General features: G+C 41.7%; 1 protein-coding gene across 4 annotated transcripts in view; it reads right to left on the reverse strand.

Annotated features, from left to right (window-relative positions):
- Positions 1-772: 772 nt before the first annotated feature.
- The window catches only part of LOC101469272 (radixin), a 48,242-nt gene continuing 32,830 nt past the window's right edge, over positions 773-16,184 (reverse strand). For all 4 annotated transcript variants that reach the window (XM_012925242.5, XM_012925243.5, XM_004573027.5 and 1 more), the window contains exons 4-15: positions 12,866-12,961; positions 12,433-12,555; positions 10,650-10,801; positions 10,368-10,451; positions 10,105-10,251; positions 9,161-9,257; positions 8,891-9,054; positions 6,364-6,494; positions 4,384-4,544; positions 3,907-3,999; positions 3,618-3,827; positions 773-1,684 (exon numbers count right to left, since the gene is read on the reverse strand). In XM_012925242.5, the coding sequence (XP_012780696.1) occupies positions 1,520-1,684; positions 3,618-3,827; positions 3,907-3,999; positions 4,384-4,544; positions 6,364-6,494; positions 8,891-9,054; positions 9,161-9,257; positions 10,105-10,251; positions 10,368-10,451; positions 10,650-10,801; positions 12,433-12,555; positions 12,866-12,961 (1,623 nt within the window). In that variant the 3' untranslated portion in view covers positions 773-1,519. The remainder of the gene's footprint in view (positions 1,685-3,617; positions 3,828-3,906; positions 4,000-4,383; positions 4,545-6,363; positions 6,495-8,890; positions 9,055-9,160; positions 9,258-10,104; positions 10,252-10,367; positions 10,452-10,649; positions 10,802-12,432; positions 12,556-12,865; positions 12,962-16,184) is intronic.

Raw genomic sequence — 16,184 nt, forward strand, 5'->3', positions numbered from 1 at the left:
GCATGATCGCTTTTGGATGGACCTTATCACACCGATTTTAGAAGAGTTTTTCTTTTGGGTATTTTGGACACAGCAAGAGAAGTGACATCACTGCTCTACTGCAGTTGTTTACACTTGCATCACTCTTCCTGTTTTTTGACGATCTATCAGCTGTGGCAGGAAACAATGAAAAGTGCTGTGAAATGTTTCCATTAAGTTATGAAAATGAAACTTTCCACTTTGCGACCCCGTGAAAAAATTAAGTAAATTCCATGATTCAGTAGCTGTAAAACCACCTGTAGTAGCAATAACTGATCTGTTTTCTGTATAAATTTCTGTCATATTGTGGAGGATTTCTTTACAGCTTCAGTCCATTGAGGTTTGCAGGCATTAGTTTACTCATATTTTTGCCATTCTGTTACAGATTTGCTGGTGTGCTTTGGATCATTGTCTTGATGACCTAGTTTGACTTCATGATTCATGACTGACTCTATGCCTGCGAGGTGTTCAGCTCCTGTAGCTAGCAAACCCAAATCATGACACCTCCACCACCGTGCTTGACAGCTGGCATGAGGTGTTTATGGTGATATGATATGAACTATATTTGGCTTTCACTTTGCTGGGACATCCACTCATGGGAAGATTATGGTACTGTGTTAAACCACAGCTAAATGCACCACAGCAGCGAACTCCCAACACTTCTGCTTCTATAGAGGTGCTCAGGCCACATCCTGCAAATCTGATACTCATTCTGTTTGACGGAAGAGTCAGGACCAAGATCATACCATAGGTGTATTATTGGAAATATAAATTCATTCTTTATTGTGAGACAAAATATATATTGAAACAACTGCCTCAATGGAAAGAGAACGCCAAGCAAATCTAGTTTGCTTATCTGCCTGCTAACGGCTCTCTGTGAGCACACAACCTGTTAAAGAACAAGTTAACTGCTGAATGTGGACGACAGCGTAACTGTACCAAAACAAAATGACAGCAGTGAAAGGGAAAGAAATGACACGAGTAAAGCAGTTTAAAAAAAAAAATTTAAATTGTTCTGCTGAAGACAAAATAAAGGTACAGATTAAAGCGAACTCCCAACATCAATAAGCTATAGCTACAAATGATCATTTTATTTTGTTGAATAAAAGAAACCATTTCGGAACAGTCACGTTTTGTCTAAAGGTTGCGATATTGTTTAATTATCAAACATGCAAGCATTTAAATTGCTAGTAATGTACAGGGAGACGACACGTTGCTTGCTATTTGTCCAGATTGATTAAAAGACGTGTGCTTCATCGAGGCGAGGGCAGAGCTCTAAAAAGCAGAAAGCTGAGTATGTGGCTGGCCAGCCGCTGCTAGGCAGAGCTTTGGCGAGGTTGAAGCTACGAAGCCCTCTATCTCATCTTTCTCCGGGGTAGAGAAAAGGTAAGCTATTCTGCAGTGGCAGCAGGTTTTGGGCTTTACAAGGAGAGTGAGGCGTTGACATGGCAATGAGACCAAACGGTCTCTTTTCAGTGTCGTGTCCATCCACGTTTCTGGCTCACATGGACTCAAACTCATCTATACGCTGCTTGGTGTTGCCCTGGCGGATCTGCCGTAGGGTTTTGTACTTGTCTCTGCCCGCTTTGACGTTCTCGGCATGTAGCATGTCGTTCTGCGTTTTCTTGGTGTCGTCCCGAGCCTCCGCCAACTCCGAACTCAAAGCCTGGACGGAAGACAAAGGGAGGGAGGTGGTGAGACACAATTCACTTAAGATCGACTCCATCGTTGCTCGAATGAAATATTTGCTTAAATTTATATCAACTCCTACAGGGAGTTGATACATACAGGGAATTTTGGCTTTTGTTTATTCAGTCAAGTTTTAAAGACCAGAAACACAAAGACACATTGTTGTAAAGATCAACAAACGGCCAAGAAATGCTGAATTCTGACAGCCGGCAGCTTGTGGTTGCTCCCATATCATAATAAGGATGAAAAGCTTTTAACAGCTGCCGTTCAACAGGACATCGGTACATCTGAGTGATAAAAGAAAACAACCTGCCAGGCTGGCTTATGCGCCACCTGATTTGCAGATAAAAGGCAGTGTTAATGTATTTTCACAGCTGCTCTGGATTCAGACAAACCACCGCTGTAACCGAAGCTGCAATCAAATCTGTCGTATATTCTAATGTGCAGCAGGAAAACTTACGAGCTTTTCACTGCACAGGCTACTTTCTGCGGATTAAACTACAAAATTCAGACCCAGATCTTTTTAGCAGCTTTACCGGAAAATAACTTTGCCACAGTGTCTACGCAGCAGTGGTTTCAGAAAGGATGCAGTCCTTCCACCAACGCTTCACCTTAAGATGTACAGATTGTACGATAGTGCCAATGAGGACAGAAAATTAGTGCAATCTTTGTTTTTCCAATGATTGCATGTGTTGAGAAACATCAAAAACTCGACCGACTGATACACAGTACTTCCTCACTTTGTTCACCACACTGAATAAAGAAGTACATTCAAAGTTTTGCAGAAATTTATTAATAACAACAACAAAAAAAACCCCATCAAATTGTACGATTCTTGGCTTTTGTCTAATAAACTGAAAGAAGCATTATTTATTTAGTCCTTTCAGCTTTGTGACAGTCCTGAAGTTGCAAATGATGCCAGATACACAGATTGCGTTGAAAAGTGGGATTGGAGGCTTTGCATTTGCACTGACAAACTCGACTGTGCCGGTCTTGCAGAAACCCGTTTTCTCAGGTGGTGTTTCTGTTGTAGCAAACTGGCAGCAAGTGTGTACGTGTCTGCCAGCTTGGATGTTTGATGAAAGGAGTTCTCATTAATGCAGAGAAAACACACACATACAGTTTTTGTTGTGTGCATCTAAAACAGCTCACTGGACACTTTATTAGGTACATCTACTCAACTACTACGTGCAAATAGCTAATCAGCTAACCACATCTCAGCAACTCAGTGCATTTAGGCATGATCAAGATGACCTGCCTAAATTTAAACTGAGCATCAGAATGGGAGAGAAAAGGGACTTTGAGTGACTTTGAACATTAAACAGTTGTTGGTGGGCTGTCTGCCTTTCAGAAACTGCTGATCTACTGGGATTTTCCCCACACACCCATCTCTAGGGTTTACAGAAAATATTTTCTCTTCTTAAAAGCAAAAAAGAAAATATCAAGTGAGCGGCATTTTCTCTGGGTGAAAACAGCTTGTTGATGCCTGCATTGTAACCTCTTGTTACAATCAAGGTATGCACAAGAGCATCTCTGAACACAGCCAACTCACACCTTGAAGCAGATGGGCTACACCACACCGGGTGACACTCCTGTCAGCTAAGATCAGGAAACTAACAATGACCACGACAAGAAGATATCTGAGCTCAAATGGTCACCAGCTGCTCTCAATCCAACTGGGCACCTTTGGGACGTTGTGGAACAGGAGACGCACATCATTAATGCATGCAGCAACTGTGTGATGCTGTCTCGTCGATATGGACAGAAATCTGAGCATTTTTCGAGGTCTTTGTTTAATCTTTGCCGTGCAGGATTAAAGCAGTTGCCCAGCAAGTGGGACCTAACAAAGTAACCAGTGAGTGTGTACCTTTGGAAGAATCCCTCCCCCAGAAACTCAGGCTCATTTCTACCTGTAGCTGTTTCTTAACACGTTCGTTCTTCTGCGCCTCAGTGATTCGTTCCTCCTCGCTGCGGTGGCTGGTGACGCCGTCGCTGAGAAGCTCGGCACTGGCCTCGGCGTTCGTTTCATCCTGCTCGTCGTTTTCTGGCGCCGGTGGAGATGTCATGGCCGTCTTAAGTTCTTCCCTGGTCTTCTCCAGGTCCTCTTGTGCTGACAGAGCCTGGAAAGAAGATACATGCATACTTAGAAAGAGTAATGACAACCACACAAACACACAGACACACAAACACAGGCATTACTTTGTGTTGCCATTCTGTTGCTTCCTCTTCTTTTTTTCTCTTTGCGTCCTCAAGCAGAGCAATTTTGGCAGTGAATTCTGCTAACTCAGCAGCCTGTGGAAAATAATAACACATCCAAGCAAAAACTTATCACAAACATAACTGACATTTCAAGCACACAATGCTATTTGCAATGCAAAATAATATGAAGCAGAAATAATGATGCAATTCTCATATTTTAGGGAAAGGATGGTTCTGGTGGAGAAACACAGCCTTTGCTACATGGTTACAATTTTTTTTTACATTATGTATTTATTTATAAAAAAAAAAAATTCTAAATGTGAATAAAAGAGGAAAATGATGAATAATCACTGAACTGGTCAAACATGAATCTATAACAAAAAACTGTTATGTGGTTTTTCACAGATCTGGTGGCATCTACACCTGCACCACAGCACCAGTATAAATGAATGAATATCCACGTGCGTGTGCAGGTACCAGTTGTTCCTGGGTCTTCATCTGGTCAGCGGCCTGCTGAGCCAGCGCTGTCTTGGCCTCCTCCGCCACCTGCCTCTCCCTCTCCAGCCGCTCTGCTTCTTCCTTCGCCCGCTTCCTCTCCTGCTCCAACTCTAGCGCTCTGCGGGTCTGCTCCTCCAGCTCTGCAGGCACACGCATATCAGCGTCTCAATATGCATCGCTAACATGCAGTGACCACAGTTTCAGATTTGTTTTTTAGAGTTTTTGTTTTCTATTCAGTTCAGTTTCCAGAGTGGATTTGATCGTGTCAGTTTAGCCCCTTTTTGCTCTCAGATTATTTCGTTTTTATGTGGTCCAGGGTTAGTTTTAGTGTTTTAAATGGAATCACCTCTCAGCTTATGCAGGCATCTAAAGTCTTAATACAGAAATCCATTTATTTTAAAAAAAAAAAAAAAAAACTGAAGTCAAAATGAGTTAACTAAAATGTTTCTCACATCTACTTTTAAGCTTTACTTGCAACCCTGGATGTAAAGTCGTCAACAAATATAAAGTTTTTTAAATAACATGTATTTTTAATGATGAACCGAAAACATTTTATGTTTACCCGGTAAAAAAAAAATCCAAGTTAAAGAACTGCAGCAGACCAATATTTTCAAACGTCACGAGTTCTTTAAAATATGTTTATTTTTCATTTTTTAAACTTCCACATTTGTACCTGTACAGTCCAGATACAGAGTGGTGAATCCAACGCTTCAAGCATTTCTTAGATTAAAAACACTCCAGGTGTGAATTGTTCTTAATCTTCTGGGATCGGCGCCAGTACAGCCTGCTGCTGCCTGCGGTCTGCACTGCAGCTTCTATGTTATGCAAATTCAGAAAATTAGTAATAAGATGATGAACCACAGATGCTGATCCGTCTTAGATAGCAGTTCCCAAATGTTAAACATCAGCCAAGTAACGCAAACTTGTGGGTAGGTGTGCAGATTATCAGATTAGATACACTTCACAATAACCCTCACTTCAGGATGGGAAACTGCATTTGACCTCCAGGGAATGAAAAACAGCTCCCTGTTCAGTGATTAAAACATTATTACCAAATGTCTCTTATCAGTTCAGTACTGAAACCACAATTAAAGTTATGTGTGAAATGACATAAATAAATATAAATTATGTCACTATAAAAGACTTGTGGCTACAAACATGTAATGACTCCCAGGACTAAAGGAAATATCTACGTCTCACAGGCTGACGAACAGAGGACGTGCAGAACGAGTCGGTTTGTTTTTACCTGGCTACATCAGATGATCTGATATCGTCGAGTTGGTGTTGTTCCCACATCATCATAATAAATATTGTTCCAGGTTCAACACTGCAAGTGACCAATCACATTGTTGTGACGTAATACTAAGGAAATGTCCAAATATAATTATGCTCGACTCTAATCTGCTACTATGTGTCTTTTACACAGCTGGAACTGCAGCTGCTAGACCACAGCTTAGAAAGTTGATCAGACTGTCACCAAGATTACCTGTTAAATCAATCAAATTAATTTCACTTTGATGTGCCAACAAACTCTCCTCTGACTGTGGGTCAGCAAGCTTTATAGTTTAAATGCATACACTTTTTTACGTTATGTTATCTAAGTTCTCTGTGATCTAAATCACCAGATCTTTTGCCTGATCTGCAGCAGTCTGAAATTTTAGTGTTTTCTGTTCTCTAAAGTTTTTTAATCACCATTTTACCATCTTCATCTGTGATTGGTGTAGGAGGTGAAAGGCCCCCCTTTAATGCGAGCGTGCACAGAGCCTGAGACAGAGAGCTAAACAGAGAAAGCTGATAACCATCACCATGACAGCAGTTATCTCCGAGTGGGGCTTAGGTTTTGCTGAGCCAGCTAAAGCAAACAAAGCCCAGCCGTAATACTTCCTTGAGCTTCGTTTGTAGTACACCCCACTGTCACACACGCGCACGCACACACTAGTGAAGTGGGTGGAGACGTACCTTTCTGAGCTCTCTGAGTTTGCTCTTCGATCTGCCTCAGCCTCTCGATCAGCTCTTCCTTCTCTCGCTCTATTCGCTCCTTCTCTTTCTCTGCAAGCTCTCGCTTTTTCTTCTCATTCTCCAGCTGTGCCCTGTCCAGACCACAAAGAAAGCAAACGTCACATGATTGTGTACCGACAAAACTCAAGAGGAAGGTTTTAAAGGTTTGTGTTGAGTCTGGCTCCCTGCTGCTGTGTCTCCAGCTTCATATCAATTAACCATTTAACCCAGTTTCCCACAGAAAGCTGTGGTTCCTTTGTTCATGTGAACCCGCTGACACACACAAAAAAACATGTTTTTTCAGGCACTGCGTGCACACTCAGGTCAACTGACTACTCAGCTTACATCATTCTTGCAATATTATGCCAAATTTACCTGTTTATCCATAACAACCACATAATATTGGCACACACAGACTGAAGATGATATAACAATATGTTTTAGAATCACTTACAAAAAAACAAAAAAAACAAACAAACCCTTATGTAGTCAATAAAAGACACTTTTACCAATTTGTTAAGTAAAACTAAATCTACCCACACACACAAAAATTCAGCACAAAGTGAAACCAATGCTGGACACATTGATGGCATTTATAAAAATCGCCACATCACCTGCTACCAAATAGAAATATGTGGAAATTTACAGTTAACAGAAAAAAGTAAAGTTCAGCCTTATGATTTTCTTCAAAGCAGCACTGCCCCCTAGTGGCCAGAAAGGGTTACTAGCGTACTGTCACTTACAGTGGGGCAAAAAAGTATTTAGTCAGCCACCGATTGTGCAAGTTCCCCCACTTAAAATGATGACAGAGGTCAATAATTTGCACCAGAGGTACACTTCAACTGTGAGAGACAGAATGTGAAAAAAAAATCCATGAATCCACATGGTAGGATTTGTAAAGCATTTATTCGTAAATTAGGGTGGAAAATAAGTATTTGGTCACCTCAAACAAGGAAAATCTCTGGCTCTCACAGACCTGTAACGTCTTCTGTAAGAAGCTTTTCTGTCCCCCACTCGTTACCTGTATGAATGGCACCTGTTTGAACTCATCATCTGTATAAAAGACACCTGTCCACAGCCTCAAACAGTCAGACTCCAAACTCCGCCATGGCCAAGACCAAAGAGCTTTCGAAGGACACCAGGAAAAGTATTGTAGACCTGCACCAGACTGGGAAGAGTGAATCTACAATAGGCAAGCAGCTTGGTGTGAAAAAATCAACTGTGGGAGCAATCATCAGAAAATGGAAGACATACAAGACCACTGATAATCTCCCTCGATCTGGGGCTCCACGCAAGATCTCATCCCGTGGGGTCAAAATGATCATGAGAACGGTGAGCAAAGATCCCAGAACCACACGGGGGGACCTGGTGAATGACCTGCAGAGAGCTGGGACCAAAGTAACAAAGGTCACCATCAGTAACACACTACAACGGCAGGGAATCAAATCCCGCAGTGCCAGACGTGTTCCGCTGCTGAAGCCAGTGCATGTCCAGGCCCGTCTGAAGTTTGCCAGAGAGCACATGGATGATACAGCAGAGGATTGGGAGAATGTCATGTGGTCAGATGAAACCAAAGTAGAACTTTTTGGTATAAACTCAACTCGTCGTGTTTGGAGGAAGAAGAATACTGAGTTGCATCCCAAGAACACCATACCTACTGTGAAGCATGGGGGTGGAAACATCATGCTATGGGGCTGTTTTTCTGCCAAGGGGACAGGACGACTGATCCGTGTTAAGGACAGAATGAATGGGGCCATGTATCGTGAGATTTTGAGCCAAAACTTCCTTCCATCAGTGAGAACTTTGAAGATGAAACGAGGCTGGGTCTTCCAACATGACAATGATCCAAAACACACCGCCCGGGCAACAAAGGAGTGGCTCCGTAAGAAGCATTTGAAAGTCCTGGAGTGGCCTAGCCAGTCTCCAGACCTCAACCCCATAGAAAATCTGTGGCGGGAGTTGAAAGTCCGTGTTGCTCGGCGACAGCCCCAAAACATCACTGCTCTCGAGAAGATCTGCATGGAGGAATGGGCCAAAATACCAGCTACTGTGTGTGCAAACCTGGTAAAGACCTATAGTAAACGTTTGACCTCTGTTGTTGCCAACAAAGGTTATGTTACAAAGTATTGAGTTGTATTTTTGTTATTGACCAAATACTTATTTTCCACCCTGATTTACAAATAAATTCTTTACAAATCCTACCATGTGGATTCATGGATTTTTTTCACATTCTGTCTCTCACAGTTGAAGTGTACCTCTGGTGCAAATTACTGACCTCTGTCATCATTTTAGGTGGGGGAACTTGCACAATCGGTGGCTGACTAAATACTTTTTTGCCCCACTGTATGTAGTTGTCATACAAAGTGTGCAGTACTAGGAGAAATACAGGATAGACTGGTGGGAAATGACTACCATTTAAAACTGCTGGTATGTATTTAGATATAAACTTCATGCAATAAATCCATTAATAGGTCTTTTTGCGCCGTACCTCTCCATCTGCTTGTGGTGCTTCTCCTCCCTGGCCTGAGCCTTCATCTGCTGCACCTCAATAGTATCAGGCTTCCTCCTCCTCATGTACAGCTCGTGGTTTCCCATACACAACGCCAGGATACGCTTGTTGATCCTCAACCGTGGGGCGTAGAACACAAAGTCCTGGAGGAAGCCGGCATAAGAAAGGTTAGTAAGTAAAAATTTTATTCTTCTGTGGGGGGGAAAAAAAACAAAACATTAAACAGTGTATGAATTCATCAGCACTTACTGGAGCCTTCTTGTCAATGGGCTTGATGACAAACTTCTTGTCATTGAAGGAAATGTTTCTGATCTCGCTCCAGGGGAAACCGATCTTTGGTGACAACCTGAGGCAGCAGAGAGAGATTTTACTCCACTTAAATAAACGCACGAGCTGGTAAACATAAAACTTCAAAACAACAGTGGCTTTCAGACGATGGGTGCCCATTAAAATCCTGGTTTTGTTTCAACAATCAGTTGTGTACCACTGTTCACAACCATTAGAGGGAAATAATGTCAGTGCATCCCAGACCTCATTTACATACTCGGACTAAATATCAAAAAAGTGTTAGAAGGTGGATTTAACGATTTAAACAAACGACTGAATTACGTTTTCTTGTGTAATTAAGTTCTAAATCAGCGGTCTCCAACCTTTTTTGCGCCACGGACCGGTTTATGCCCAACAATATTTTCACGGACCGGCCTTTAAGGTGTCGTGGATAAATGCAACAAAATAAAACTAGTACCGGTACCGAAAAAGAAGATTTATTCATAACACACGTGAAAAGACCCAGGAAAACTGAGTTAACGATAACAAAATAACGCTGAAAACCGATAAAAACCCTGAAAATCATACATTTCACACCTGAGCCTCAACTCTCGCGGCCCGATACCAAACGACTCACGGACCGGGGGTTGGGGACCGTTGTTCTAAACCGCATTAGTGTATGTATGCCAGCCATCAATCTCTGTTCCACTTTTTCCCCAAATGAAACCGAGCAGCTGTCTAACAAAACGTCTCTTTTTGTTCCATTTTGCTCCTTCTTTGGTTAAAATGACGTATTGGTTTTCATCCGCTACATGAATGATTTCGTCAAACAAATACTGAGCTGAGTCCCTGATCACAAGAAACAATGACGATATCCACGAATAACACAACAAGTACACATCCATGCAAATGTGTAGATTTATTACTTGTCTTCATGCTCGTAGATGTTGAGTCCCAGGGCGTCGACCCCGAGCCACAGCTCTGTGCCCTTCTTGTTTTTAATTTCAAAGTAGTTGACGCCATACATCTCCAAGTCCTGAGCGATCTTCAGATACTCCATCATCGCGTCCTCCCTGCACACACAATAGGAGAAAACAGTTAGCAGAGAAACATGCAGGAGCCAGTGAATGAAACTTTCCATGCAAAATAATATGAAACCATAACTATGAAACTTTCACAATACACTCACCTGAGCATGCTTCTGTGCTCCTCGTGCCACGTCTGTATTCTGTCCTCCCACTGCTCCTTTGTCAACTTGTGCTGCTCCAGAACTCTACAGGACACGCCGAGGAGAAAAGGACACAAGCGACACAACACAAGAGTTAACAGTGAAAACAATAACACAACAAGCACTCCTGGGCTTTTAATCATGCTAAAATGTACACATTTTTACTCTTAACAAAGAGAGACTCTGGAATCAGATATTTCATTAGACCCACGTGGAGTAGCATATTATGTCTACTGATTTTACCTCTGTGGCAGTAGCCGGTCAGATGCCAGGTAGCCAGGCTTGTGAATATCGTTGTTATAGTCTCCGTATTTGGCCTGAACGGCATACGAGGCCAGCAGCACGGCTGTCTCTGGAGGACAGTAGTTCTCATCATTCAGAATGGCCTCCTTTACCTGCTCAGAGGACACATATAAGCAAAAACACACAAGCGTCAAGATCTTCTGACTCCATGATTCATGGGTAAAAAAGAAAATTCTGTTTTTCCAGCAGAACTGAGTTGAACTAAAATAGTAATGCAGTCCAAAGATGTTTTAAAATACATTTATATCATTAATTAGTAATTCCTTTCACACTCTGGCTTTCTCCCATCTGTCTTGTCCCTCTCTGTTTAACCCCAACAGATGGCTACGCCTCCCTGAGCCTGGTTCTGCTGGAGGTTTTGTCCTGTTAAAGGGGAGTTTTTCCTTCCCGCTGTTGCCAAGGGCTTGTTCATATGGGGTCATCTGATTGTTAGGGTGTCTCGTAGGGTTTGTAACCTACAACATAAAGCGCCTTGAGCAGACTGCTGTTGTGTTTTGGCGCTACAAGCCAAATCATCTTTGGCAGATGTAAGCCAATGCAAAGCATTCCATCTTAAGTCCAAAGAAGGAATTTCTGAGTTAGTCGGACTTCCAACTCAGAAGTTGGTGATCCCCCACCAACCCTAACTTAACAGTCCAAATGGCGGCAGTGTATGTAAACATTTGTGACTTGTAACCTACACTACTACATATGTGTGTTTGAGACATAAGCCAAAATAAATAAATAAATTAAATAAGCCATATGCAGAACACTGGCCATGCATGTGCCTCATTAATGGCTCTACCTTTACCTTTGCTAAGCACTGAAACAAACCTTGTTTATTCTTCCTTTTCTGACATTCCTAATGAATGTGCTGAACTTGGGGGTAATGTCACTTCCCAGTTCCGCCTTCCAACTTACGATGCAAATGGAACACAGGACTCTGTTGCGGACACGGAAACATCACAGCTGAGCAATCATTCCTGTTTCACCTGGATGGAAGCACACTGCCTAGGCTGCATGAACAGTTGGTGCATTGTAAAGTGTAGTCTCGAAAAACTGGCAGGCAAGTGCACCTCAGGTGGCGGACTACAAGGACGCTTCAAAGAAGCATAACGGGAATCACTGCTCACCCGTGGTGTCTCCAGCTGTCCGCGCCCACAACAGAGTATAATTGAGGCCTTTTACTCATATATCAGAAAACTGGAGGTGACAACAGTCAGTGGGTGGGCTATAGTTAAATGAATGTAGAGGAATTACAGGGATTTTCACTAAACAGCAGGATTCAGAGAATAGTGTTTCTGTCAATATTATTCTGCAGCGGGGGATGCACATTAAACATGGTTATTAAAACAAAAACAAAACCCCCCAATTTAGCTGACAGACATTGGCAATGCAGATAGGGAAATAAATAATGATTTAAAACTCCAGGAAAAGTATTTCAGCTCGTCATCAAACCACCTTTCAATATTATATTTAATAAATGTAAGCCAGCGGCAACCATACGTACTCTTTTATTTGCTGATATGTTGATCCATCTACTGCCAATAATTGATGTAGAAAGCAAATATACCGGTAAGCATGATCTATACTAACCACAATAGCCACATTATATGACACCAGCTCAAAAAAGGTGTAATTATTGTCTTAGATAAGAAAGGCTCTTTACAGCTGTAAATCCAGCTCAGTTTTCATGCAGGTTTACCCCGTACATGAGCTTGGCAGCCTGAGCAGTTCACAGTACCTGCAGGAAGAAAAGTTTCTGTGTGATCTCCTGGATGAGCTCCTCAGAAACATCCTCAGGGAAGAACTTTGCTCTGAACTTGAACTGCAGCGGATTCTCCTTCTTGACATCCTGCTGGGTCACCTGGAAGGAACACCCGAACACAAGCCTTCATCATCTGCCCTTTACAAAGTGCATGGGACATGAAAGTCCTGAGAAAACTAAACTGAAAATACATTAAAAACAGATCTCAGTGTTCATGGTCCATCCTCTACGTCGTTTTATAAAGTATTAACAACAGGATGATGAATGTTTACCATTTACAAGGAGTCATAAGATTAAAATGTTTTCTTAATGTGAGAATAAATTCAGTTGTTACAAAGAATATAAACATAAGCATGCTTAAGCTATGCTGAGGGATGGATTTCTTCCTGTGTTTTGAGCAGCCTCTCACCTTCTTATTGAGCTTGAGCCACGTCACGTAGCCTTTGCTGTCTGTGTACTGCAGGCCGAAGAACCAGACCTCCCTCAGACCGACTGTTTTCACCACCTGAAACCACAAATATATCTTATGTTTTCCACTTCCTCTTCAAAAAGTCTCAAAATTTCCCCGACACCTGTAGTCAGTATGACTGTTGTCTGTACTTGCAGTTTCAGTTCTTTCAGGATTTGAGACCACAAATTGTACGCACTGCGTCAGATAAAGTAAAAGTGCTCTGTCATCTCACTGGTATCATGTACTGACAGCAATCTTACCAAATCGATGCATCATTAAAAAGTGAAACTGAATATTTTCCCCTCGTCTTTCCTCCCTGTTCTCAAACACAATTCTCTGTTTGTCATTCACAAACTATTGTCTCACATACACACACAGAGAGGAAGCGTGAGAAAGAGACACAGATGATCCCAGAGGGGATTGTAGACACTCTCTCAGATGTTAAGGTGATTTACACAGGCAATACCACGCCACTTCTACCATGTAATTAACTCTTTCTCACGCACAGAGAATAATAGAGATGCTGATATAAACAAGCTAAATACCCATGTCGCATGCACGCACAACTGCGAAAGCCCCCACAATCGCCCATCCAAAAAAAAAAAAAAAAAAAAAAACCACACCGTTGCGATGGTAACGGTACAATCAATTACATTTGCAAACACACACACATACGCCTACACAGAGCGGGCCTCCAGTGGGACTGCGGTACGAGGAGACAGCTATGTGGATAAGAGACTTCAGGATGAGAGGGGAGGAATGATGAGTGTAGCAGAGACGGGGAAAGGCGATCAAGCTGCCTGGACCTCTGAGCAGGACTCTCATACTTTCAGGCTAGATAAAAACATTTGCTCACACGGGCAGTTTTACAAGCGAGTGTGATCATCACCCATCACAGGCTTACATGTTTGGGTTAGTTTGTCTGAAAAGCTTTTCCATCATGATGTGGCCTTTTATCATCCTGTGTGTGTGTGTGTGTGTGTGTTTGAGTGAGCCATTTATAGTGAGCTCTGCAGCCTCTTTATCAATGAAGCCCTCACTTCATTCATGCGAATCTGGATCACTGCGAAGGAATCAGGACATGCAGCACAGTTTTTCCCTGTGCTGCATGTCATTTGCCTTTGCCTCCGTTTGCCTTCTGGACATGTGACTTCCTGTACTGTAGGTAACATAGCCAGGGGATCACAGGATTATAAAGGATGCAGAAGAAATATAGCTCCTGAAGCACGTCAGTTGTTGCTATGCATATCAATCACACTTTATATGACGGATGGTTTAAAAAGAACTACATCCGAGTCCTACAAAAAGATAACCATGTCAGCATCTCCATGACCGAGGTTGGTACAGACAATCTTTATCAGCTGATCGCCTCTGACAGTTCTGCTGCCTGCAGCGAGGACTATAATACTGCACAGTACTACAGTGTGTAGACTGGTGTGCTTCATGGAGCACTGTAGTGAGATGTTGCCACACTCCTGGACCACAGTGTGGCTTCAGGACTTCTTGTGGATGTTAATTTGAAATGTGGAGGGACTGTACTAGCTGTAATTGAGAGGTGGTCTAACATGAAGTAATGTCCTTTTAGATGTTGGAATGCATTCATATCCTCATGAGGGAATTTACTGTCATTATGGGTCCAATCCAGTCTGAATCATCACACTGTTTGGATTCCTCTGTGGAATGACTGTGGCTCTGGATATTTAGTGGATCCAGACCACGCTCTGCACCATTTACAACAAGCAGCTGAACACTTTGTCTAACATTCATTTCAGCTCCGCTGCCACAGCAACAGATACAAAGTCTTTTCCACTTTAAACCTGTTTTTTTTTTTTGAAGATCACAAAAAGGCTCATTTTTAATAGTTTTTAAAAAAATAAATAAAATAAAATACATTTTTAGTACCAGTTGAGGTTTGGTTTTCTTTTTATTGTGCAAAGTTGTTTTTCCACACTTTGGTTACTGTAACACTGTAATTTTCAAACTTTTGGGATATTTCTTCTTATTAACAAAAAAAAAAAAAAAGTTTAGAAATATCACCAAAACAAATCCATCAAATAAAGATTAAGGTAGTTTCCTACATATAGCAAAGTTACAGCAGGAATTGGGCATCTCTGGACTGAACAAACCTATTTTATCAAACTCGCAGAATTCTTTCTAGGAATTCTGACTGCACATTGGCTAAATCCATACACCTGTAATACCTTGGCTGCCTGCGTAACAGCTTTGCCCTTAATGATGGGAATTACCAGAACAGACAACACAGCGATAACAAGCCTTGAAATAATAAAGGGAGGAAAACAAAGTGAAAAGACAGGAGCTATCTTCATTTTGGAACAATTAAGATTTGTATATTCATGTAACATAATCACAATAATTTCTCCAAATATCCACCATCGTATCTATTTCTAGCTGAATAAGTGCTATAATGTGTGAAGGGTAGAATTTTCACTGATATTAAGAATTCTGTTCAGGTAAATAACTGATTTTTAAAGCTTTTGTAAGTGTGTACTAATAACAATTAGCCGATGTTGGTTCGAAGCCTTCTCAAGTAGCTCTAGTGAAATGCTCAAAATCACCACAAGGTGGTGCTACCTCCTTTTTTAGAGTTGAAAGGCACACAGACAACAAGGAGCTCATCTGTATGGCTACTGAATGTAGCCCTGTGGAGACCTGTCATTGTTTGGTCTCTGTTGAGTCCTGTAGAACAAAGAATCAGTGTCTTCATTCACATGTCTGAAACCTGCCAAAATATCCCACACCAATGCTATATAAGCCACTCACATGCTACAAGATCTCATCATTCAATACTTTATCCCCACTGGCTTGTTCATTTATAAGCTGCAAGGCATCCCGTCTATTGCTTACTTTCGGTCGCTTTTAAAACCAAAATAATCTCAAACAAATGAATATTTGGTATTCTTTTTATGAGCGTGAATATAACAGAAACACACTGAACACACATATCACTGTACGCTGACTGTAAACAAGCATCCTTTGGCAGATTCGGTACTATGCAGCACAAGTGCACGCACACACACAAATCACTGGGCATTTGACAGTTTGTTGCTATGGCGATGCATAGGCACAGGCAGCTGAAACGTTCAGATTTGGTGCGTCTGTGCGTTTCATAGAAAGAAAAGCGATATTAGAGAGTAATGGATGCAGAGACTTTGTGAAGTCACCAAAAAAAAAAAAAAAAAAAAGAAAAAAAAAGAGCCAATTCATGTTAACTACAAAATTAACTAATGTGTTAATATTCCAGCGTCACGCAGTTTTA

Source organism: Maylandia zebra, linkage group LG16, assembly GCF_041146795.1.
Source record: "Maylandia zebra isolate NMK-2024a linkage group LG16, Mzebra_GT3a, whole genome shotgun sequence".
NCBI classification, from domain to species: Eukaryota; Metazoa; Chordata; class Actinopteri; order Cichliformes; family Cichlidae; genus Maylandia; species Maylandia zebra.